We start from the raw sequence: 26,059 nt of genomic DNA on the forward strand, positions 1-26,059 counted from the left end.
TTTTTGTAATTTTAATTTTTAAAAACCTGTTATACTTTTTCTACATTTATTCCTTTGTTTGCCTTTCCTACTGTTCTTTTCCCCTTGCAGTTAATCTTTAATGTATATAAATCTCCTTCATCTTCCTCTATTTTACTTTGCATATCTATTGTTTTCCTTCTTTACTTTCCTCTCAACATATTTGTTAGTTTTGTTTTCATTGCTTTATTCCCCACTTGGCACCTTGCCTTAGTTTTGTTTTCCACTTTGTGCTTTAGTTTTGTTCTTAACTGGTAAATAGAATTTTTAATTTCCTTTGTTCACTGGGTCAATCTACTGTACTTTATTTTTGTTGGACTGTTTTGACTTTGCTCATGGGTGTATATGTGTATATTCCATTATTTTAATTATTATTTGCCTGATCTTGTAACTGCCACTTGTCTGGGGTTCAGCTTTGGTTTCTTGCTTTTGGATATTTGTTTTAATCTCACTGAATGCCTTAACAAACCACTTGTGGAATCTTTGTTCCTGACCAGAGATCAAGCCCTGAGCCTTTGGAGTGGGAGCACAGACTCCAAGACCCTAGACTAACAGAGAACTAACCCAAAGTCACTGCAGATGGTGACTGCAGCCATGAAATTAAAAGACGCTTACTCCTTGGAAGGAAAGTTATGACCAACCTAGACAGCATATTAAAAAGCAGAGACATTACTTTGCCCACAAAAGTCCATCTAGTCAAGGTTATGGTTTTTCCAGTAGTCATGTATGGATGTGAGTTGGACAATAAAGAAAGCTGAGTGCTGAAGAATTGATGCTTTTGAACTGTGGTGTTGGAGAAGACTCTTGAAGAGTCGCTTGTACTGCAAGGAGATCCAACCAGTCCATCCTAAAGATCAGTCCTGGGTGTTCTTTGGAAGGACTGATGTTGAAGCTGAAACTCCAACACTTTGGCCACCTGATGTGAAGAGCTGACTCATTTGAAAAGACCCTGATGCTGGGAAAGATTGAAGGTGGGAGGAGAAGGGGACGACAGATGAGATGGTTGGATGCATCACCGACTCAATGGACATGGGTTTGGGTAGACTCCAGCAGTTGGTGATGGACAGGGAGGCCTGGTATGCTGCGGTTTATGGGGTTGCAAAGAGTTGGACACGACTAGTGACTGAACTGAACTGAACTGCATCCTAGGGAGCATCAAATAGGGAGAACTCACACAAAGGAAACCACTTGAATACAAGACCAGGCATCACCCAACCACTGGTTGCCCCCTGTGCAGATGCCTCATCTAAACAACAAACAAAACAAAAATATAAACTCTATCATCAGCAGACAGGATTACCACTTCACTCAGCCTTGCCTTCAGAGGAAAAACAAAAAAAACAAAAAAAACTCATAACAAATCTCACCGTATATGAAACTTTCACAAACCACTGGACCAAGCTTAGAAGGGCAGAAACCAAAAGAAAGAATTCAACCTTCTTCAAGGAAAGAATTCAACTTTCCTTGAAACCTGGGAAAAGGAGACCTCAAACGCAGTAAGTTTAAAAAAAGAAAAGAAAAGACAGAGAAATACTACACAAATGAAGGAACAAACTAGAAACACAGAAGTCCAAATAAATGAAGAGGAAATACGCAAACTACCTGAAAAAGAATTCAGAATGTTAGTAAAAATGATCAAAAACCTTGAAAGCAAAATGGAGAAAATGCAAGAATCAATTAACAAAGACCTAGAAGAATTAAAGAATAAATATACAGAGACAACACAACTACTGAAATTAAAAATACTGTACAAGGAATCAATAGCAGAATATCTGAAGCAGAAGAACCAATCAGTGAGCTGGAAGATAAAATGGTAGAAATAACTTCTGAAGAGTAGAATAAAGTAAGAATGAAAAGAACTGAGGATAAACTCAGAGAAAATGCACGAACTATAGGGGTCCCAGAAGAAGAGAAAAAGAAAGCGTATGAGAACATTTTAAAAGAGATTATAGTTGAAAATTTCCCCAACGTGGAAAAGGAAATAATCAAGTTCAAGAGGAACAAAGAGTTCCATACAGGATAAACCCAAGGAGAAACACGCCAAGACACGTACTAATCAAACTAACAGAGACTAAACACAAAGAAAGAATATTAGAAGCAGCAAGGGAGAAACAACAAGCAACATACAAGGAAAACCCCATATGCTTAACAGCTGATCTTCCAGCAGAAACTCTGCAGGCCAGAAGGGGATGGCAGGATATATTTAAAGTACTGAAAGGGAAAAATCTACAACCAAGATTACCGTACCCAGCAAGGATTTCATCCAAAATTAATGGAGAAATAAAATGCTTTTCAGACAAGCAAAAGTTAAGAGAATTTAGTACCACCAAACCGCCTTTACAACAAATGTTAAAGGAACTTACATAGTCAAGAAATACAAGAGAAGAAAAAAGATTTACAAAATAAACCCCAAACAATTAAGAAAATGGCAATAGGAACATATATATCAATAATAACTTTAAATGTAAATGGATTAAATGCACCAACCAAAAGACATAGACTGGCTGAATGGATACAAGAACAAAACCCATATATATGCTGTCTACAAGAAACCCACTTCAGACCTAAAGACACATTTAGACTGAAAGTGAGAGGATGGAAAAATATATTCTATGCAAATGGGAAGCAAAAGAAAGCTGGATTAGCAATCCTCATATCAGACAAAATAGACCTTAAAAATTTTAAGAAGATTACAAAAGGAAGGACAGAACATAATGATCAAGGGATCAATCCGAGAGGAAGACGTAACAATTATAAATATCTATGCACCCAACATAGGAGCACCTCAATGCATAAGACAAACCCTAACAGATGTAAAAGGAGAAACTGACAGTAACACAATAATAGTAGGAGACTTTAACACCTCACTCACACCAATGGACAGATCACCAAAACAGAAAATTAATAAGGAAACACAAGTCTAAATGATACATTAGATGAAATGGAGCTCATTGCTATCTTCAGGACAGTCCATCCAAATGCAGAATACACCTTCTCAAGTGCACATGGAATGTTAAATATTCAACACTATCAGATTCATTTTTTGAAGAATCAGTATCGTGAAAGACTATATTACCAAACACAATCTATAGATTTAATGTGATCCCTATCAAATTACTAACAGCATTTTTCACAGAATTAGGACAAAACACTTCACAATTCATGTGGAAACACAAAAGACCCCAAATAGCCAAGCAGTCTTGAGAAAGAAGAATGGAGCTGGAGGAATCAACCTCCCTGACTTCAGATTAAAGTACAAAGCCACAGTCATCAAGACAGTATGGTACTGGCACAAAGACAGAAACATAGACCAATGGAACAAGATAGAGAGCCCAGAAATAAACCCATGCACCTGTGGGTACCTTATTTTTGACAAAGGAGGCAAGGATACACAATGGGGCAAAGATGGCCTCTTCAGTAAATGGTGCTGGGAAAACTGGACAGCTACATGTAAAAGAATGAAATTAGAACACTTCCTAAACACAATATACAAAGATAAACTCAAAATGAATTAAAGACCTAAATGTAAGTCCAGAAACTATAAAAAACTCTTAGAGGAAAACATAGGCAGAACACTCGATGGCATAAATCAAAACAAGATCCTCTCTATGACCCAACTCCTAGAGTAATTTAAATAAAAACAAAAGTAAACAAGTGGGACCTGATTAAACTTAACACTTTTGCACAGCAAAGGAAACAATAAGCAAGGTGAAAAGACAACCCTCAGAATGGGAGAAAATAATAGCAAGTGAAATAACTGACAAAGGATTAATTTCCAAAAAGCAGCTCATACAACTCATTGCCAGAAAAACAAACAACCCAATCACAAAGTTAGAAAGACCTAAACAGACATTTCTCCAATGAAGACATACAGATGGCTAACACACACGTGAAAAGATACCCAAGATCACTCATTATTAGAGAAATGCAACTCAAAACTACAATGAGATATCACCTCACACTGATTCAAACGGCCATCATCAAAAAGTTCACAAACAATAAATGCTGGAAAGGGTGTGGAGAAAAGGGAACGTTCTTGCACTGTTGGTGGGAATGTAAATTGATACAGCCACTATGGAAGACGGTATGGAGAGTACTTAAAAAACTAGGAATAAAACCACCATATGACCCAGCAATCCCTCTCCTGAGAAAGGGGAAACCTTTTCTCCTGAGGAAACCAAAATGGAAAAAGACACATGTATCCCATTGTTCACTGCAGCACTATTTACAATAGCTAGAACATGGAAACAACCTGGATGTCCATTGACAGATGAATGGATAAAGAAGTTGTGGCACATATACACAATAGAATATTACTCAGACATAAAAGGGACATATTTGAGTCAGTTTTAATGAGGTGGATGAAACCTAGAATCTATTATACAGAGTGAAATGAGTCAGAAAGAGAAAGATAAATACCATATTCTAATGCAGATATATGGAATCTAGAAAAATGGTACTGAGGAATTCACTTACAGAGAAACAATAAACAGAGATAGAGAATAGACTTATGGACATGGGGAGAGGGGAGGAGAGGGTGAGATGTATGGAAAGAGTAACATGGAAACTTACATTACCATATGTAAAATAGACAGCCAACGGGAATTCGCTGTATGGCTCAGGAAACTCCAACAGGGGCTCTGTATCAACCTAGAAGGGTGGGATGGGAGATTCAAAAGGGAGGGGGTGTATGTATACCTATGGTTGATTCATACATTTGTGTGGGCTTCCCTGGTGGCTCAGAGGTTATAGTGTCTGCCTGCAATGCGGGAGACCTGGGTTTGATCCCTGGGTTGGGAAGATCCCTTAGAGAAGGAAATGGCAACCCACTCCAGTATTCTTGCCTGGAGAATCCCATGGACGGAGTCTGGTAGGCTACAGTCCATGGGGTCGCAAAGAGTCGGACATGACTGAGCGACTTCACTTATGGTTGATTCATGTTGAGGTTTGACAGAAAACAAAATTCTGTAAAGCAATTATCCTTCAATAAAAAATGAATCCAGGAAAAAAAGAAAAAAAGAAAACAAAACAAAACAAAAATAAATAAAAATGAATCCAGCATCTGACTTATGTGAAAGTGTTAGTTGTTCAGTCATGTCAGACTCTTTGCGACCCCATGGACTGTAGCTCGCCAGGCTCCTCTGTCCATGGAATTCTCCAGGCAAGAATACTGGAGTGGGTTGCCATTTCCTTTTCCAGGGGAACTTTGTATCCCAGGGATCAAACCCATGCCTCCTGCATTACAGGCAGATCTTTACCATCTGAGCCACCGGGGAGGCCTACCATGGGTTTAAGTATAGAAAGCCAAAATATTCTGCCAGTGCTGTCGAAAACATATTGGTCAAGGAATTGATAACGTGTATTCCTGATAACTAGGCCAGTGAACAATTATAACTTAAAAAAATGACATTTAATTCCATGGTTGAAAACGCCATTCCATCAAAGTAAAATCAGCCATTTAAAAGATAGCAAAAGTATGTAGGAGTAAAAATAAACCTCTATTGGTCAATTCAATCAAACTGGCTATATAAATCTACTTTCAACAGCTAAAAAGTATTTCAAATTGCCAGAAAGCTAATTTGATTAAACTAAAGTACTATCTCTAGGGAAAATAAAACAAAAATCTAGTTTAGAAGACATGTCTAGACAATAAGATTTTAGGCAGATTGACAGGTAATGTCTCATATTCTGTATTTCAACCAGTGTTTCTCCACCTTTCTTCATTAGTACTCCACATGGAGCTGGTTTTAGTCCTTTTAATCCTAGTCAACATCCTTTTAAACACCAGATACAATATATGTACATGTACATGCATGCCCAGTCATGTCTGACACTTTGTGACCCCATGGAATGTACCCTGCTAGGCTCCTCATTGGAATTTTCCAGGTAAGAATACTGCAGTGGGTTGCCATTCCCTCCTCCAGGGGGTCTTCTCAACCCAGTGACTGAATTTGAGTCTCTTGCAACTCCTGCACTGGCAGGCGGATTCTTTACCACTGTCCCACCTGGGAAGCCGAATATAAGGTATATCTGTTCAAATGTTGCATATATATCCATGCTTTACACACAGAAATAGATTTTTGCCACCAAGGACAAATTTCCACCAAAAACAGTCTAAGTAATGAAAGGTTTACAGTATTAAAATGTTGTTAAAAAGAGTAAGTGGGGAGAAGAAACGATGTGTTTTAGCACTTATGGAATTATGGAGTTTATGGAATGGAGATTATTTCTAAAATAGTTCAACTACCCAGTTATATCAAATTATTCCTGAAGTAGGTACTATTCTCACCTATAGGAAGTCTTTGCCTTGCATGGGTGCTAGTGTCAATCAAAATAATCTTAATAATTAATGGAGAGACTATTGTGTGACCTTGAAAAGGTGTCAGTTATAAATGTAAAAGAATGAAAATAATGTAACTTAGTACACTGTAACTTAAAACACCAGAAACAATGAGAATTAAAGTGCTATTTCATTGTAAAAAAACTAATCAAGAATAATCATACTTGCCTTCTTGTCAAGTAACTTATGACACTGGGTAAGCACCTTTTCTGTACCACTGCAAATTTTCCTACTTCTATGTGAAGTTTAGATTAGCTTCCACAATGTTGTTTGTGTTTTCAATGTTGTGAACGGCCTCTGTAATTTCCTTTAATGTGAAGTTTGTTACCATCATTTCCTCTGGGACATTTTCATCCTTTTTATCACAACCTTCCTCATTTATGATGAGTCTGCTTGCACTAAGTTCCTCTAGCTGTGTATCTAGAGGCTCTAGCATAGCAGCACTGGCAACATTCCCATGATTAGTGATTCCTTCTATAACCCCATCTATTCATGTCTCACCTCTAGCTTTATCATTTTCATTTCTTGACTGCAATTTTGTCTCTGTTGGCCATTTCTGATTACCCACTTTGTAAAAGGTCACATGGGTGACAAGGAGAAAACACAACTATGTGCTTTGCTGTCTGAACAAACTGAGTAACAGATGTGCAGTGACGAATCATTAGCAGGATCTGAGAGGTAATTTGACTAGTCACTGATCTTGAAGTACATGTGTCACATACTGACTGGAGAGCTTAACAGCTAGCAGGAAGTTTGTACTTCATGGAACTACTCACAGTTAACATACCACAGTAACTGAAATTCCAACTGTTGCTGCGAAGGAACTGGTTTATTTAACTGTATCAGTGCCATGGAAATTTATGGACATGCAAACTGTACAAACAGAGGACTGCCTATACATTACTTCTTTACATTGACCCAGACAGGCCTGAAGAGCTGACTGCTGAGTAATAAAACAGTCCATCTAAATTTACATCAAATATCTTAAGGTACCCAAAAGGCAGTGTTAGTGCACGTTGAGTACATATGCGTCAACTGGCAAAACCAACTTTAACATGTATCTTAGAATTACAAAACTTTAGAAATACAGAAAGGGTCACAATCGGACACCACAAATTATCCAGCATGTTTGTTATGAATTATTTCTCCTCCTTCGATTTCAATTTGCTCATACAGCCACTTTCGATCACAGCGGCATTCGGCACCACATTTGGTAGACCCGCAGGAAGGACAGGCATAGAAGCAGCCCAAGCAGTCTTCATCGAGGCAGTCACAGAGGTCCATTCCGCTGAAAATCAGGAGGCCCTGGCTATCATAGACCTTACTCTTTGCCGGGATCACTTGTCTGTGATACAAACACAAGGCAAGTTATACACTTCATGCATATTTTATTTCTGAATATTTAGTTAACAATAAGGTAATGAAAAAAACTTAAGGGTGATAAAATGTTTTGGATTATGGATGAAACCTTGCCAAACTGATACATGGCTTACCTGACTCAAAGTTACTCTACAAATAAGTTAACAAACTGCTTGTGAGAAGAAGGCCCTCTCTTGTAAAGGGCTGAAATATATCCAAAGAAATGCAGGTGAAATGTGTCCAAAAATAATAATATAGTTGCTAAAACTATTATCCCTTACCAAAAAGAAAAGACTACGTAATAGTGGTACATTTTATTAGCAACCAATCTCTTTACTGCTTTGTGAACATAGCTCTATTTTTATTACAGTATACCATCCAGCTGTTTTTTATACTGCAATTAATGTTTCTTGTTCTTTGACAGACTAGCAAATCTGGCCTAAAAGCACCTCATGACTCAGTGGAAAACCTTCACAGATGGAATAATGGCCTGTGTAAAAAATAATTCTGAATGATTACACTAACATTTGTCAATCTGTATTTTAGAAATGTTTCATTTAAAAAGTCATATTCTAAACAATTTAGCTTTCTTGTTTGTTCTATTAACTACACCAAAATTGTTTCTATTTTGCTGTGCTTAGAAGTTTAGTCATGTCTGTCTCTCTGCGACCCCATGGACTGCAGCCCACCAGGCTCCTCTGTCCATGGGGATTCCCCAGCCAAGAACACTGGAGTGGGTCGCCATGCCCTCCTCCAGGGGATCTTCCCAACCCAGGGGTTGAACCCAGGACTCCTGCACTGCAGGCAGATTCTTTACCTTCTGAGGCCACTAGGGAAGCATAAGTAATTCTTGCTTGAGAACATTCTATATATAAGGACTCTTTCTCTTAGAAAATACGTGCTAAGTCATTCAGTCATGTCCAGCTCTTTTGTCAGCCCATGGACTACAGTCTGCCAGGCTCCTCTGTCCATGGGATTCTCCAGGCAAGAATACTGGAGTGGGTTGCCATGCCCTCCTTCAGAAAATCTTCCCAACTCAGGGATCAAACCCTTGTCTCCTGTGGTTCCTGCACTGCAGGCAGATTCTTTACCACTGAACCACTTGGGATTCCACTTCTATTTTAGACATTAAAAAATAAAAAAAACCTTGCATTCTCATAAAATTTATGTTTTAGTTGCCACCTATAGAGCAGAGACATACAAATGATGTATTAATGCTTTTCAAATAATTATTTTAGTTACAAGAAGTATAGTATACTTAAATTATTTTAATTACTGTGCCAAAAAGATTATCTTATTCACTTCATTGAGACTTTCTCAGAAACAAAATTTTCAGAGTGGAAAGGAAAACCTTAATTTTCTATGAGACCCTTGGGGGTTCTTACTAATTCCATATTACCGAATTTAAACTATCTAACCAGAAAATTCAAAACTTGTAAGAGAAAGATAGGAAAACAATACAGATGTGAGGCAAGTTAACATACGACTTAAGCAACACATAGTGTACCTGTCTGAACCAGCTGTTGCATTTTTGGTAAGCCTTCTTTTTTCTCTTTTACCAGTTTCTGGAGCAAATTCAGTTTGTTTTCCTGGGTTTGCAAATTGTAATGACCTCAAAGCTTTAGCAGTTCTTCCCTGAATAAAGGTTAACAAATTATTAACTCAAATCTTAATATCAAACCATACATAGATATTTCACGTAACATTAATCCAGATTATTTCTTAGCTGGGAAGACAGTCTGGAACTCGCAAAAAAGAAAGAAAAGTTTTAGTGCCCAAATTCATACTGGGTCCTGGAGCTATGCCTTTGAGGGGATAACAAAGGTAAAGCACTATATATAATTTAAAATTTTAATTATCTTTTAATTTGGTTTATTAATAGAAAGGAGAAAACTGAGAAAAATTCTTGCGAGCAGCAAGAATTATAAATTGCTTATAAATAGAAAATTTGAGAAGTCCTCCTTTGACATACCAGTCCTTGTTCTATACCAGACAGCTTTATGAAATCTTAAAACTGTTCTGATAACGGTTAAATAATCTAAATGTAGGCATGTGAATAAGGAAGAGAGTTATAAGATATTTAATACTTACAATGTAAAAATGTATGCTTTTTGACAGTAGGGAGTCCTAAAATTAGCCTTGACAATAATAAGAATGAATTCAGAGCTAGACGCAAAGGAAACTCACAAGCATCTTAAAAACCCAGATAAGAATGGGATAGTGCCAAAGTCAAAAGAAAGGCTGAAATAAGAAACAATTATTTCAAGTCACTTCTGAAGTTCCTTTTAAAGCAGCAGTTTTCAAGTCTTTCATAAAAAAGGGAATTCATTCTGCTGTATTTCAAACCCTTGCTGGCAGGCATAACCTACTGAGTTACTTCAGTATCAGAAAAGGAGCTAAGATTGTTAAGCTCTGGCAATGCCAGAATGTCTTAGCACTAGGAGTTGCAGCTTGAAAGTCTAGGGAATATTATACTATTCTTTCCCCAAGCCAACACTCTTTACCATACAATCTGGGTTTACACAAATATTTAGAAAACATCATCTATTTTTACCTCCCCAACTTTATATTCACTGCATTCAAGTCCATCTCTTGATATTCTAGTGAAACTGGTTCCACGATCAGTTGTAGAGACCAAAATGCTAGGCTGCTACTCAAGTCCCAGAGTTGGGCCTCTGCATCATCTTTGGATTCAACCAACCACAGATTGTAATAGTACGGTATTGACTGAAAGAAGTCCACATATAAGTGGACCTGCACAGTTCAAATCTATGTTGTTTAAGGGCCAACTGTAATAAACAGTGATATAAATGATTTCTTTATAATTAAACAAAATCCTACATTGTAGAAGTAACAGAGAAAAAATTGACTTTACATACATCTGAGTCAGGTTTTCTTCTCTGCCGGTCTTCAGAATCAACATCCACACTTCCATTGATTATCTGTGTACATTTTGGACAAAGCTTCCAACCAGGTACAAGTTGTCTTCCAAATTTTGCACTTAGAAAAGTGGCATCATCTAAATCAATTACATGTAAATTTTTTTTGGCTAGCTTTTTGTGTATGTTAAATGGGTCACAACATGACTTCTGCAAATCCTCAAATCTGTCGATGTAAATTTTTGCATGATGGAAGCAAATTGTATTGTTCCCAGAAAGTGTCATTCCAGTTCTCAGTTGAAGTAGAAGCATGTCATTTGACGACAATTCTTGCAAAGTCTTGAAACCTGTATGACGAGTATAATAGGTTTTATGGCACTCATTTGTGGTACGGAGCTGGACTCCAACTGAACATGGATCCATCATGCTTGATTCTAGTGAATTTCCTCTTTCTGATTTTTGCTTAGAGGACACTCTCTAGCAGATCACCCTAGAGAAAACATTAAAGAGAGTCAGATTTGTGCTGCAAAATTTTTATCTGGGAAGCTGAAAAAGCATTTGATAAAATTCAAAGCCTGCATAATAAAAAGAAAACCCTTAGCAAGCAAGGAGTAGAAAGACATTTACCAAAAACCTATAAAAACATTAGAAAATAATTATGGCAAGTGTGACTATAGTAAATATGTCAATTCTACAGGAATTTATCTATAAATTCAGTATGATTACAATCAAAATTTCACCAGGTATTCCACAAATCCCCCACCATCCAGAATTTAGCAAGCTGGTCTATGGAAGAGTAAAGGTTCAAGAAAGCCAAGATAATCTTGAAGGAAATCAAAATAAGAAATTTATTTACTATAAAGCTATTATAATTAGAACAATGTGTGGGATCTCTCAGGTATCACTGTTAGGGTAGAACTATTTACTACTGGAGTTGCCCGATAAAATACAGGATGCTCAGTTAAATTTGAATTTTAGATAATGCATAAACAATTTAAATCATATCCCAAATATTGCTAAAAAGTCATTTGTTGCTTCTCTGAAGTTAAAAAGTAACTGGGCTTCCTATATTTTATTTGCTAAATTTAGTAGCCTCATTTACCGTGCCTTTCCCCCGCCATCTTCCAGTAAGTAGAGATCTTTCTTTGGTGCCAGTTTCACATTATCTCCCACCTCTTCTGTGCTGCTAAAAGAAAGCTGAACTACTGATGAACAAATTACAGGACCTCCTCAGTTAAAAATTAAAGTGCCCCGTCTGAAAGAAGACAAGACCAGCTGTAGTACAAAATGTATTTTTCACACTGCTTAAAGCTCAATGGCATACTGGAACCATTCACTTGAGTGAAACTGTCATGATAAAAGTGTACACACCTGTATCAAAGCAGTTTTACATTCAAACAATGCTTTAAAAGAGGAAAAAAAAAAAAAAAAAAAGCCAGGCTAGCTCAAGAAGCACAAAATCTCAGGCAGTGATTTCAGTGGCTGCTGCCTGCTTTCTAAAACTTACCACTCTGGTACTCCTCCCCTGTAGTTAACTCCCAACGCCCTCCCTTAGGCTAAGGTTCCACTCTAGAGTTCTCTGAATTTGTTTCCAAGCAACTGTTTGTTTTGCTCACTTAGGCCTGTGCTCTGGCAATGTGACCCAGAATTAGCATTTTTTTTTTTCTTCAAATGGTAGTCTAGTAGCCTCATGTTGCTCTCTTCACTTGCAGCATGGTGCTATGTCCGCCAAGGCTTCCCAGGTGGTACGAGTGGTAAAGAACCTGCCCACCAATTACAGTAGACATGAGAGAAATGGGTTCCATCCCTGGATTGGGAAGACCCCCTGGGGGAGGGCATGGCAACCCACTCCAGTATTCTTGCCTGGAGAATCCTGTGGACAGAGGATCCTGTCGGGCTACGACCCAAAGGGTCGCAAAGAGTCAGACACGACTGAAGCAACAGCATAACACAGCACAATGTCTTCCTTAAATACATTACTATTTATTGTCCATGAACTAGTACTAGCATCAGCTGGGAACTTATTAGAAAAGAGAGATCTCAGTAAGGCCCATGCACTCACTGAATTAGAATCGCATTCACTCACTTCACTGTAGATAATTAACAGAACATTAACCAAGCACCTTCTATATTTACAGAGTACATCAAAACAGAATAAGAAACACACACAGACATGCACTTGCCTTCCAGGAAGTCTGATACTTAAGGGAAGATTATTTGAGAGGGGGAGAGGAAGCTGTAAATTTCATAAACTAGGTTTGGAGAAAAATACCTGGCTTCAAGGGAAAACTGCGCTGTTGAGAGTACAACCTTCAGGTTGCCACATTCCGATTATGTGGCAGCTCTGAGTCTTTCACTGCCTTTGAGCTATTTAACACTGGACAAGAGTATATAACTAACAGCAAAGCAGAGCAATTCTTGTCCATATTCTTGTAAATTCTGTCTGTTAGAGGTACAATTGACTTCCCTGGCTCACTGTGGAAGAAGACAGTTTTGCCTCTATTTGCTCATTTATTTCAATATTGCTGATCAATAAATGTGTCTGTTCTATCATTTGAACTGGTTATAACATCTTACCAATTCCCTTGTTAATAAGGAAAATAAAAACCAGGTACTACTGATTTTATATCAGTGTCACAGTCACAATTTTACTTCCTCTTTTTTTTTTTTTAATGGAAAATACGTTAAACACAGGAAAAGTCACTTGGACCAGCACAATATCTAGTATTTCTCACAGAAGGAAAAAAAAAAACAGCTTCTTATGGGACTGGATGAAAACCATATAACAAATAAGCCCTAAATGTGTTCATTTAGACCTGATTAATTTAGATTGGTTTCCCACTCTCCCCTCCCTACCCCACTTTTAGGAAAATTTCACTATGGTACAATTGAGATCGGTCTGTATTTCCAAACTAAGTGATGTAGGATTTATTAATTCCTGAATGTCAATGAGTATCCTAAAGGCCTTCCTATATAAACGTTTCAATGAATTTTATTTGTACATTTAATTATTTTCCACTTCAAATAGAAAAGTGCCTTTTAACAAGTCAAATTCTACCTGAGACCTGTACTCCTGGTTCTCAAACAGGCTCGCCTAAAGAAACCCTCCTACTCTCTGCATGGCTTCTGTAAGACTCAGGAATAGCCCACTGTTCACCTACAACCAGAACAAAGGACCTCCAAATCCCCACTGTCTCATTTATAAATTTATGAGCATTCAGCTGAACTGCTAGCTGAAATAATCAATTGGAACAAAACTGGAAAAATATAGCTAACCATATTTTAAGTTTCTCTCCTTCCTCTAGGCCCCTGAACTTTGGTATAACCTCAGCCAGAGTCAGCAAAGGATCCCTCCAGAGAAAAAGCTGGCTTCAGGCTAAAACAATCTGGGATCTATAATCAGACCAAGCAGTTCTGTTCCAAGCACTGTTTACTCTTCCCCTGAGAAGCTGGTAAATCTTTTGGTCCGAGAATTCGCTTCACTGCAATAATCTCTTTTCCCCTCTGGCAACAATGCTTTCAATAAAGTCTCTCCCTACTAACTCCGGATTTTATTATTTGACACTTTCTTTAAAAAGTTCTGCATTCTCAATTTTCTCTTGCTTTAGAATTGCCAATACTTTCCCTCAATAACTAAACAGAGTATGTTTTGTGATTCTAAGATTAACTTTCAATATTTTTGTAACACTCCCAGAAGAGTTGAGAGAGAAAGAAGTAAATATAGATTTGTTAGACTTCATTCTTCTATACCTGAGGTAGTAAACACAAGTACTGGATATCTGCTCCTCATATGACGTGAACACTGACAGTTCAGGGAATGTGAACACTGACAGCTCAGGGAATATACCTTTTTAAAAAATTGAGGTACCGACACAACATTATATTAGTTTCGGATGTACAATGAAACAATACAATATTTGTATATATTGCAAAATGATCAGCACAGTAAGTTTAGTTAACATCTGCCCCCACAGTTACAAATTTCTTTCTTTGATTTTTTTTTTTAAAGTCTACTCCCTCAACAACTTTCAAATATGCAGTACAGAATTATTAATTAGTAATCAAGCTGGATGTCACATCCCATTACTTATTTACAGCTGAAGTCCGTACCTTTTGACTCCATTTTCACCCACTTTGCCCACCCTGACTTTTTGCAATGGCAATTTCCAATCTGCTCTTTTAATTCCAGTTTGGTTTTAAACACTACAATTTAAATTTATTTTTTCTAGATCCCTTAAAGTAAGTTTTAAGCATTTTCTCTTGCTATACACTACCCAACTCTAAGGTAAGTAGGTTAGGTGTACTGAAGAAGTGACCTCAAACAAGGCCATGATGCTAGCAGGTTTTCCTAATAACATGAGCTCTAAGACCCGGTTGTAGGCCTCCTACAGGGGTTAAAGCAGAACCCCTTTGTTACCACTCTTAAAGTCAGTAGGAAAAAAATCACATTAAGAGGAACTTTAACCAAACAAAAAACTTACTGTATCTTTAGGTCAACTTTTAAGAATCTCTCCCTTTCATGAAGAAAGTCTTTTTTCAGTATAGGGACAATTTATATAAGGCATTTTCACATTTACCTTTTATTTAATAAAAAAATAATAGCAATTCCATTCACCCCTCCTATGCAAATCAGCAGTTTCAGGCATGGGTTCGTGAACACACATGTCATGCCTCTTGCAACTGTCAACTTTTTGGGCCTATTATCTTCAAATACTACCTACAGGACATGTGAATGGGCACCAAGAAAAAGGTTAAATGGCTAAGTGAAACAGTCTTAAGCCTCAAGACCCAGGCACCATAAAGTGAACTTCAGACAATAATACAGTCCACAGTATCATTTAAAATATTTGGGAGGTCCCAGACAAAGATGACAGTGTATAAGACCCTGAACTTATCTCTTCACATGAACATGCTGAATTTGTACCTACATACAGATCAATTCCTGCTGAAGAAATACTGAGGGCTGCAGAACAAGTGATAGAGGGGTCATATAGAGGATGGGTAAAAGAGAGAGAGACATGGTATCAATGGGAAACCCACCCCCAACAAGGGTCTTCAGTAGGGAGGAATATCACTGAGGAGCCTGTACACAGACTTGCCCATCCTGGGACAGAGCAAAAAAGCAGCTATTTAAAGGGCACCTACACTATCATGAAGGAAGTCCATTTACTAACCCTAAAGCGTCTGCCAAATGAGCAGAGAATTTCTGAAACTGTCTCTGTGGTCTAAGGTACCAAAAAGAGATGTGGGTTTGATCCCTGCGTCAGGAAGATCCCCTGGAAGAGGGCATGGCAACCCATTCCAGTTACTGCACCATTTCTGCGTGGTGGGCTATAGTCCATATGGTTGTACAGAGTCAGACATGACTGAAGCAACTTAGCATGCAAGCTCGTGAATTTATATATATATGCGCACACATACATCATTATTATATGCCAATATATATGAACCTATGGTAACCACAAACCTACAACAGATACACAAAAAACAAAAAGAAAGAAATCCAAAAGTAACAGTGAAAAAATAAATAATCAAACCACTAGGGAAGAGACCAAGAGAAGAACTACAAAAACAACCAGAAACAATCAACAAAATGGCAATAGGTACATGGAAAAGGTCAGATTTCATTCCAATCCCTAAAAAAGTCAATGCCAAAGAATGTTCAAACTACCATACAATTGCACTCATCTCACACGCTAGTAAAGTAATGCTCAAAATTCTCCAAGCCAGGCTTCAGCAATACGTGAACCGAGAACTTCCAGATGTTCAAGCTGGATATAGAAAAGGCAGAGGAACCAGAGATCAAATTGCCAATATCCGCTGGATCATCAAAAAAGCAAGAGAGTTCCACAAAACATCTATTTCTGCTTTACTGACTACGCCAAAGCCTTCGACTGTGTGGATCACAATAAACTGTGGAAAATTCTGATAAGAGATGGGAATTCCAGACCACCTGACCTGCCTCTTGAGAAATCTGTATGCAGGTCAGGAAGCAACAGTTAGAACTGGACATGGAACAACAGACTGGTTCCAAATAGGGAAAGGAGTACGTCAAGGCTCTATATTGTCACCCTGCTTATTTAACTTATATGCAGAATACATCATGAGAAACGCTGGGCTGGATGAAGCACAAGCTGGAATCAAGATTGCCAGGCGAAATATCAATAACCTCAGATATGCGGATCTACCCTTATGGCACAAAGTGAAGAAGAACTGAAAAGCCTCTTGATGAAAGTGAAAGAAGAGAGTAAAAAAGTTGGCTTAAGGCTCAACATTCAGAAAACTAAGATCATGGCATCTGGTCCCATCACTTCATGGGAAATAGATGGGGAGACAGTGGAAACAGTGTCAGGCTTTATTTTTGGGGGCTCCAAAATCACTGCACATGGTGACTGCAGCCATGAAATTAAAAGACACTTGCTCCTTGGAAGGAAAGTTATGACCAACCTAGACAGCATATTAGAAAGCAGAGACATTACTTTCCCAACAAAGGTCCGTCTAGTCAAGGCTATGGTTTTTCTAGTAGTCATGTATGGATCTGAGAGTTGGACTATAAATAAAGCTGAGTGCCGAAGCATTGATGCTTTTGAACTGTGGTGTTGGAGAAGACTCTTGAGGGTCCCTTGGACTGCAAGGAGATCCAACCAGTCCATCCTAAAGGAGATCAGTCCTGAGTGTTCATTGGAAGAACTGATGCTGAAGCTGAAACTCCAATACTTTGGCCACCTGATGCGAAGAGCTGACTCATTTGAAAAGATCCTCATGCTGGGAAAGATTGAAGGTGGGAGAAGGGGATGACAGAGGATGAGATGGTTGGATGGCATCACCAACTCAATAGACATGAGTATGGATAAACTCTGGGAGTTGGTGATGGACAGGGAGGCCTGGTGTGCTGCAGTTCACAGAGTCAGACACGACTGAGTGACTGAACTGAACTACACTGAACACGCATACCTATCAATAATCACTTTAAATGTAAAGAGATTAAATGCGCCACATAGGGTGGGTGACTGTATTAAAATAATAAGTCCCATCTATATACTGCACAATAATGTTTCCCTGGTGGCTCAGGTGGTAAAGATTCTGCCTATAATGTGAGAGACCCAGGTTCAATCCATGGGTCCAGAAGATCCCGTGGAGAAGTAAATGGCAACCCACTCCAGCGTTGTCTGGAAAATCCCATGGACAAAGGAGCCTGGCAGGCTGTAGTCCAAGGGGTTGCAAAGAGTTGGATACGACTAACACTTTGTCCCAAGAACGACTAACACTTTGATATACTGCACGGTGTTCATATTTGGAACAATTCAGCAAACCTTTCAGGTCTCCAAACTCCATTTGTGATTTGTCTCTATTTCTAGGGTCCTTAAAGGTCAAAGAGAACAGAACCCCTCAAATTCAACAACCGAGGGATTGTTTACAGACCAAGAGGAATGAGTAAAGCTCTCTTTATTTTACCTGAATTCTGGAGGTGGTCAAAACTGTCAAACAGTACTAACTACTCCTGGAGATGAACAGTACTTTAATTTTTTAACAGTACTTCAATTTTTTTTTAAAACAAATTAATTAACAGTACTTAATACTACTTATAATACTATGGAAAAGGAAATGGCAACCTACTCCAGTATTCTCACCTGGGAAACCCCATGGACAGAGAAGCCGGGCAGGCTACAGTTCATGGGGTTGCGGAAGAGTCAGACAAGACTTAGCCACTGAACAACAACCACAATTAACTTAATACTCAATATAGATGTTGGGTAAGTGATTGTGATCTTGAACTGTGTGGAAAACACCCATCTCTTCCTAGAAAACAAAAGTCTGGACACTTGGTATGGCATTATTTGTTTAAATATCACACATTGCAGGTCAAACTACACTACCTGAAAGTTTCTGTTACATTTTAAGTCTTCATATTGGGGCTTCCCTGGTGGCTCAACTGGTAAAGAATCCTCCTGCAATGTGGGAGACCTGGATTCCATCCCTGGGTTGGGAAGATCCCCTGAAGAAGGTGGACAGGGCTTCACGACTTTCACTTTCACTGTTCTCTTGCTCAGAAAGCCAGGCAATGCTAACTAATCCTTCAAGATAGTGTCCCTGTCTTCACCTTTCAGGCATGCCTTACCCAAATTCTATTGTTACAGATCCTTTTTTCTCTGTTTGAAAATTTGCCTCTGAGGGGGGATCGAAAAAAAAAAAAAAAGAAAATTTGCCTCTATTACTTCTTAGCTGTTGGAAGACAGGAGCTATATGGGGCTATTTTCTGTATCACTTAAGCCAAAAGAAGAACGAAGTTCAGGGACTTCCCTTTTCCTAGCACTCATCACAGGTTTTCCTCTTTCCTGTTAGTTTTCCCCATTATATACTAAGCTCCATGAGGGCCAGGAATCATCTGGGTCCCATTACAGCTGTAGCTTCTCTACCACTGGCACATAGTAGGTAACATCTTCCGAATGAATACATGTTCCTCAACTGCCAGAATCTCACACGCAGAAGGCTGAATCTCCCCCAAATCGGTATAACCAGATGCTCAGGACCCTGCAACTATCCCTCCCTACCTCAATCCTGTGGTTACAAGCACATGGAGGGCATTCCTGCCACACAACCCCTTCCCTAGTGGCTTCTTCTCACTGGAGCAGTTAGAAGTCCTTAACACTTTCTTTGTTGTTAAGTCACATCCAGACTCTTTTGTGACCTTGTGGACTGTAGCTCAATAGGCTTCTCTGTCTATGGGGATTTTCCAGGCAAGAATACCGGAGTGGGTTGCCATTTTCTTCTCCCAGGATCTTTCCAACCCAGAGACCAACCCGCATCTCCTGCAGTGGCGGGCGGGGTTTTTTTTTTTTTTTTTAAAACCACTGAGCCATCTGCGAAGCAACACTTTGTTATCCTGATTAGAATCCCAACCTCCTTCCTTCCAAAAAACGAGTCTGGGAATACCTACTCCAGAATCGACGCAACTTAAAAGTTTCATCTTTTATATTTTTCAATAAATGATTCCCCTCTGGGAAACTAATACATTTTAGGAATGACAAAGTATGGGAAGCCTTGCTAAGGACAAGATTGTAAAGGTAAAAGTATAGTTTTAAAAAGTTAAAGTTGCTCAGTCGTGTCAGACTCTTTGCGACCCCATTGACTATACAGCCCATGGAATTCTCCAAGTCAGAATACTGGAGTGGGTAGCCTTTCCCTTCTTCAGGGGATCTTCCCAATCCAGGGATCCAACCGGGGTTTCTCGCATTGCTGGAAGATTCTTAACCAGCTGAGCCACAAGGGAAGCCGAAGAATACTGGAGTGGGTAGCTTATCCCTTCTCCAGGGACCTTCCCGACCCAGGAATTGAAGCGGGGTCTCCTGCATTGCATGCAAAACTACCCTACTTTTCACCGGCCGTTTAAGAATTTTGTAAGCCACCAGATACAGCATATGACCCCTATTATGTTCATGCTACCAGGACGGAGAAAAGAATACTATTCGACCTCCAGCCTCAACCAAACAGCTAGGACTGGGAAGGTTCTGATTTAAAAAATAAAACCCACAGAACGGACTGATAAGCAGTAAATGGGGTTCTAGGCCACAAAAGCTCTCCTCTAAAGAAGACAAACCTTAAGTCAAAATTAGGAGGGCTCCAGGTCTCCCCAAGAGAGGCGACAACCCGCGGAGTCGACAGGAACTGTGCTTGACTTCGACACAAGAGGCCGCAGGTCGACCGGAGGGAGAGGGGGTCTGGGCAGGGCGGCAGGCCGCGGAGGGCCCCAGTACGCAGCTGAAAATTCCCCTCACGTGTCCAACGTGCTCCCCCTCCTCGGCTCGGGGACCTCCTTCAGCCGGCCCGGGCCCCTCTCCCACTCAGGAACCCGTCTCCACGCCCCGAACCTTCCTTTCTACCCCCTGTTTACCTTTAGCTTGAGCTCCCCAACAACCGAGTGCGCACCACACCCGCCGCCTCAGAGCGCGGCCTGGGTGCGCGCTTTTCAGCGCTTCCTGGAGTTTACCACCGAGAGAACGGCGAGCGAGGCTAGAGAGGCTCAGCGCTACCATAAAGAGGCCCCGAAAGAAGCCTAGAGGGGAACCGAGCCTGGCCGCCTCCGGGGCGGAAAGGGCGGGGCTTCATGAATTGGCGAGTGATTCAAGGTGAGGCAACAGTTGCTTCAGAGCCTGACTGAATTTTTTTTTTCTTTGACATTAGGAAATTGGGCGGTGCCTAGGGTCACCTTTACCAAGATGCAAGTTCCGCTAACTTGAGTTGTGTTCGCGAGTTTCTGCGTCTGTGCGTGATGCCGAATCTTTGCACCTCAAGCCTCCTAATCCCTGAAGAAGTGAATGAATTCAAAACACTTTAAGAAGGCCCTCTGTCTGAGGTCTCCCACTTTATGATTTACTTCATTCCAACGAAATATATTCCAAAATGCATCCTCTTTGTTATAAACTCTAAGAATGTGTATGCTCACTGGCTCAGTCGTGTCCTCTGTCTATGGGATTCTCCAGGCTAGAACAGGAGTGGGTTGCCATTTTTCCTCCAGGGGATCTTCCTGAACGAAGGATCGAACCCTTATCCCTTCTGTCTCTTTACCAGTAGCGCCACCTGGGGATCCCATTATGAACTATGAGAATAGCTGTTAATTCGAGCGAATAGGAGGCCTCCTTAGGAGGCCTACCAGGCAATGGTAAAGAACCCGCCTACCAATGCAGGAGACATAAAAGATGCGGGTTCGATCCCTGAGTTAGGAAGATCGTCTGGAAAAGGCATGGCAACCCGCTCGAGTATTCTTGCCTGGAGAATCTCATGGACAGAAGAGCCTGGCGGGCTATGGTCTATTGGGTCCCAGACGGTTGGACATGACTGAAGGGACAAGCATGCACGCACAGTGTAGGAACCAGGAAGACACTTGCAAATTTTCTGAGGGAAATAAATCATTGTCTTTCTTGTATGCTTATTGTCTGTACCAATTAGGAGCTCATTAATTTGTAAAGCCTGGCTTGGAGAATTTTGAGCATTACTTTGCTAGCTGTGAGATGAGTACAATTGTGCAGTAGTTTGATCATTTCCTTGGCATTGCCTTTCTTTGGGATCGGAATGAAAACTGACCTTTTCCAGTCCTGTGGCCACTCCTGAGTTTCCCAAATTTGGTGGTATATTGAGTGCAGCACTTTAACAGCATCATCTTTTAGGATTTGCAATAGTTTAACTGGAATTCCATCATCTCCAGTAGCTTCCTAAGGCCCACTTGACTTCGAATTACAGGATGTCTGGCTCTAGGTGAGTGATCACACCATTGTGGTTATCTGGGTCATGAAGATCTTTTTTGTATAGTTCTGTGTATTCTTGCCACCTCTTCTTAATATCTTCTGCTTCTGTTAGGTCCATACCATTTCTGTCCTTAATTGTGCCCATCTTTGCATGAAATGTTGGTACCTCTAATTTTCTTGAAGAGATCTCTAGTCTTTCCCGTTCTATTGTTTTCCTCTATTTCTTGTCATTGATCACTGACGACTGATGCTGAAGCTGAAACTCCAACACTTTGGCCACCTGATGTGAAGAACTGACTCATTGGAAAAGACACTGATGCTGGGAAAGGTTGAAGGTGGGAGGAGGAGATGACAGAGGATGAGACGGTTGGATGGCATCACCGATTCGATGGACATGAGTTTGAGTAAGCTCTGAGTGTTGGTGATGGACAGGGAAGCCTGGCGTGCTGCAGTCCATGGGGTTGCAGAGAGTCGGATACAGCTGAGCGACTGAACCTGAACTGAATTTGTTAAGCAGATTTATTCACTTGGAATTTTTGAGAACCCTCCATCTCTTAGCTGAAGGGGCTGAGCCTTCAAATATTTTCAGGTGGGGGTAGGAGGACCCCTGTCCCACACTGCCCTGCCCCACTAACCAGACTATGAGGCAAGCACAGAGAAAAAGAGAGCGAGCAAGGCAGTCAGGCAGAGAAAGATTTATTATAGAAAGAAAGAGACTGGCCTTACAGAAAAACCAGTGCCCTCTTTTTACAGCCAATGCTTCTTATACCCTATTGATGGGAAATTGTGCCCTGGAGGGAGGGGGGCCTCAGTTCATCTTTAGCCTGCAGCTGGGGTCTTGTGGTCATGTAGTTGAAGGGGTCTCACTGTCGGGGTGGTCAGGTAGTCTTGAGAAACTGGTACCAGCAGGGAAAAACAGGATATTGCCATACGGGAAAACTGAATGCCGACCAGGGCAATGTGGCCACTATGACTTTATTCCTTGTTCGTCAGGTCACCACAATGGGCCATATTTTAACTATACGCTATGAGCCCATTGTGAACCCTAACACAGCCAAGGGAAAAACTGGGTCAGGGAAATAAGAGCCACCAAAGCCAAAATGTTCTTGATTGTTGTTCTAGTTGCTAAGTGGTGTCCCACTCTTTGGTGACCCCACAGACTCTAGCCCACCAGGCTCCTCTGTCCATGGGATTATCCCAGCAAGAATACTGGAGTGGGTTGCCATTTCCTTCTCTGGGGGATTTTCTGGATCCAGGGATGAAACCCTTAGCTCCTGCCACATCTGTACTACAGGCAGATTTTTTTCCTTTTTTTCTTTTTTTTTAACCACTCAGCCACCAGCGAACACCTACTGTCAGTTGTTTTCTGCAGTGAATCTGTTGTCCTTCCTAACACCTCCTTACCGCTTTGAACTTAAGCAGGGTTTTGCCACTCCCTGATTTACACCAATCTTAGAAACTAAGAATGGGAGAAAGGCAAAAACAATGGGTAACCTTCTTAAACTGTGTCTGTAGGAGGTGACGTTCAGTAGTTCTTTTAGTAGTTACTTTGTGATTGGCACTTTGCTAAGTTATAATGAGAGAAAAAGAATGAAATTTGATTGTTGTTCTCAAAGAGCTCATAGACTAATGAGACAGGATAAATAGCTAACACCACAACCATAGAAACAAAAGGATATCAACAGGATAAAATGAGAGGTGCTAAAGCAGGAATATTCTGGAAGGAGATTAAAGCCTGAATTAAATATCCAGTGAAAAACAAGGGGAAAGATTTGGGGTAAATTGACACACTTAGATTAGGGTGCAAGCAAGTGGAAGGGCAGCGTCAGCTGAGTCATGAGTTATGCAGTGTTCATGTGTTGGCCACATCAGCCTTTGCCACTGATGATATGTTTGTAAGGACTGGGGTTAAGGTTATATCAAGGAGGCCCACAGGTAGAAGGTGCTTTGGGGTAATGACACACACCTGCTCTGTTTGTTATTTCGTTGCTTAGTCACATCTGACTCTTTTTGACCCCGTGGACTGTAGCCTGCCAAGTTCCTCTGTCTGTGGGATTTCCCAGGCAAAATTACTGCAGTGGGTTACCATTTCCTTCTGCAGGGGTCTTCTTGACCCAGGGATCAAACCCAACTCTGCTGCATTGGCAGGCGAATTCTTTACCGCTGAGCCACCAGGGAAGCCCAGTAGCAGTGAATACTGTGACTAAAAATGAAGTAAGATCATGAATGTAAAATTCATAGCAGTGTGCACCATGGTAAAAAACTGCTGAGCTAATGACACTTTCATTAATGGAAATAGAACTTAAGTTGGTCCATTTTGTAATTACTGTTAATTCTGAAAAGAACTAGTGGGAAGAAACTCAGCTGCTGGATTATCTGTGCATTTGGTTTGCCATGTGCTTCGAGTTCTCTAGGCTTCAAGTTCATAGCGGATCATGTCCAGGTAACTCTGTGGTTAACCCACTTCCACCGTGTGTGCTCTGTTGGATAGATGAAAGGAAACATGCTTGCTCACAGCCAGAGCTTACTAATTAGCCTGAGGAGCAGGCATGGGTTTTATTTGCATTTCTTGGATAGCGCAAGTATGAGACCATGCTAGGTGTTGCCTGGGGCTAATTGATTTAGGGGTGACATAGCTGTCACCCTAGAGATGGCATAGTTATTCATATCTTTGTTTTTCCCTTCCTATTTGACTGTAAAGGAGGCTCTGTTCCATATTTTTTATTTATTTTAACTTTGGTATGCCTTATAGTTTACTAACTTACTATGTATATTTAACACAATTCTGTCTGTGTTTCACAAAGTACATGCTTACTCATATTCTATATATAAAACATTCTAGGAGTTTTGCTTTTATCTTTTAAACTGCTAGTGTACTTAACACTTCTGACTAACACTTCTTCTAACTTTCACCCATCCTTCAGACAACTGCAAGGAATTCAGTATAGTTGGTGGTAGGAAGCTGGAGAGGTAAATAGAGGAAAGATAATACCATTTTTAAACCACATTATAGATAACTAGATTTTATCCTGGAGAAAACTAAAACTGTAAGGACTGTGAAGAATAGGGAAGAGGTATTGTCCTGGGTTGGGCTTCCTTGGTGACTCAGACAGTAAAGAATCTGCCTTCAGTGGAGACCTGGGTTCAGTCTCTGGGTTGGGAAGATCCCCCAGAGAAGGGAATTGCTAGCTACTCTAGTATTCTTGTCTAAAGAATTCCATGGACAGAGGAGGGCTACAGTTCATGGGGTCACAAAGAGTCAGACACAACTGAATATCTAGTACCTTCACGTCTTCACTTCACCATCCTGGGCAGGAGGTTCAGGTGGGATCTCTTGCCCTAATACAGGTGATTAATAGTAAGGACATCGATTAACTAAGGCAATGGCTCTGTGGAGTGAGAGGTGATTCCTTTGCCTCCAAGACATTTGGTAATGTCTGGAGACATTTTTGGTTATTCCAACTAGAGGGTGCTATTGATAATCTAATGGGGTGAGGACGTGGAAACTGTTAAATATCCTACAGTGCACAAGAGAACCCATCACAGCAAAGAACTACCTGGCTCAAAATTGTAGTATTGCCAAGGTTGAGAAACCCTGAACTCAGGGGATTAAGAAAGCATAGACAGGCTAGAAGTTAAGCAAGCAGATTTGGTTGGGTTTTGTAACAGATTAGATGTATATGTATATGTGAGGAAGAAGGTAGTATGCAAAAAGAACCACACATAGGGAAAACATGAAGCATTAATATGAAATGGGTCCCAAGTTTGGGATGAGATGACCTAGCACCCCAAAAGAGATTATGGAACATGAACAAGGATGGATTCTTAGTCACTATTTTCCTCCTCCTCCTCTTCTCCTTTTGTAAGCTTTCATATTGAATTTTGACATGTCAGACAGGAATACGCAAGTCATAGCTTGATGAATTTTTATATCTGAATAACCACTACCCAGGTCAAGAAATTCCACTATTCTAGAAGATTTTTTTATGTCCCCACCCCTAGTTGTTGTCACGTGTTGCCAAAGGAAATAAGCATTCCAAAACTTCTTTTACCACAGACTAGTTTTTCCTGTTTTTGGAATTTGGAATTGTACTGAATGTATGCTTTTGTGTCTGTCTTCCATGACACAACATTATATCTATCCCTATTGTGTGTAGCAGTAGTTCTTTGTCATTGTTGAATCATATTTCTGTTACATGAAGGTGAGAAACTTTTATTTT

At 40.1% G+C, this 26,059-nt stretch overlaps 1 protein-coding gene across 2 annotated transcripts; it reads right to left on the reverse strand.

The window, feature by feature from the left end:
- Nucleotides 1-7,168: 7,168 nt before the first annotated feature.
- On the reverse strand, nt 7,169-20,613 carry ARL14EP (ADP ribosylation factor like GTPase 14 effector protein). Of its 2 annotated transcripts, none has more exons than XM_065944809.1 (4): nt 20,489-20,613; nt 10,597-11,086; nt 9,225-9,352; nt 7,169-7,703 (listed from the first exon to the last, which is right to left on the reverse strand). In XM_065944809.1, exons 2-4 carry the CDS (start codon nt 11,020-11,022, stop codon nt 7,475-7,477), a joined length of 783 nt encoding a protein of 260 aa, XP_065800881.1. In that variant the 5' UTR covers nt 11,023-11,086; nt 20,489-20,613; the 3' UTR covers nt 7,169-7,474. The 2 variants fall into 2 exon arrangements, with proteins under 2 accessions (XP_065800881.1, XP_065800882.1); XM_065944810.1 differs by lacking the exon at nt 20,489-20,613 and adding an exon at nt 20,195-20,478.
- Between the last annotated feature and the right edge of the window lie 5,446 nt (nt 20,614-26,059).

This window comes from Muntiacus reevesi, chromosome 9 (genome assembly GCF_963930625.1).
Source record: "Muntiacus reevesi chromosome 9, mMunRee1.1, whole genome shotgun sequence".
Lineage (NCBI taxonomy): Eukaryota > Metazoa > Chordata > Mammalia > Artiodactyla > Cervidae > Muntiacus > Muntiacus reevesi.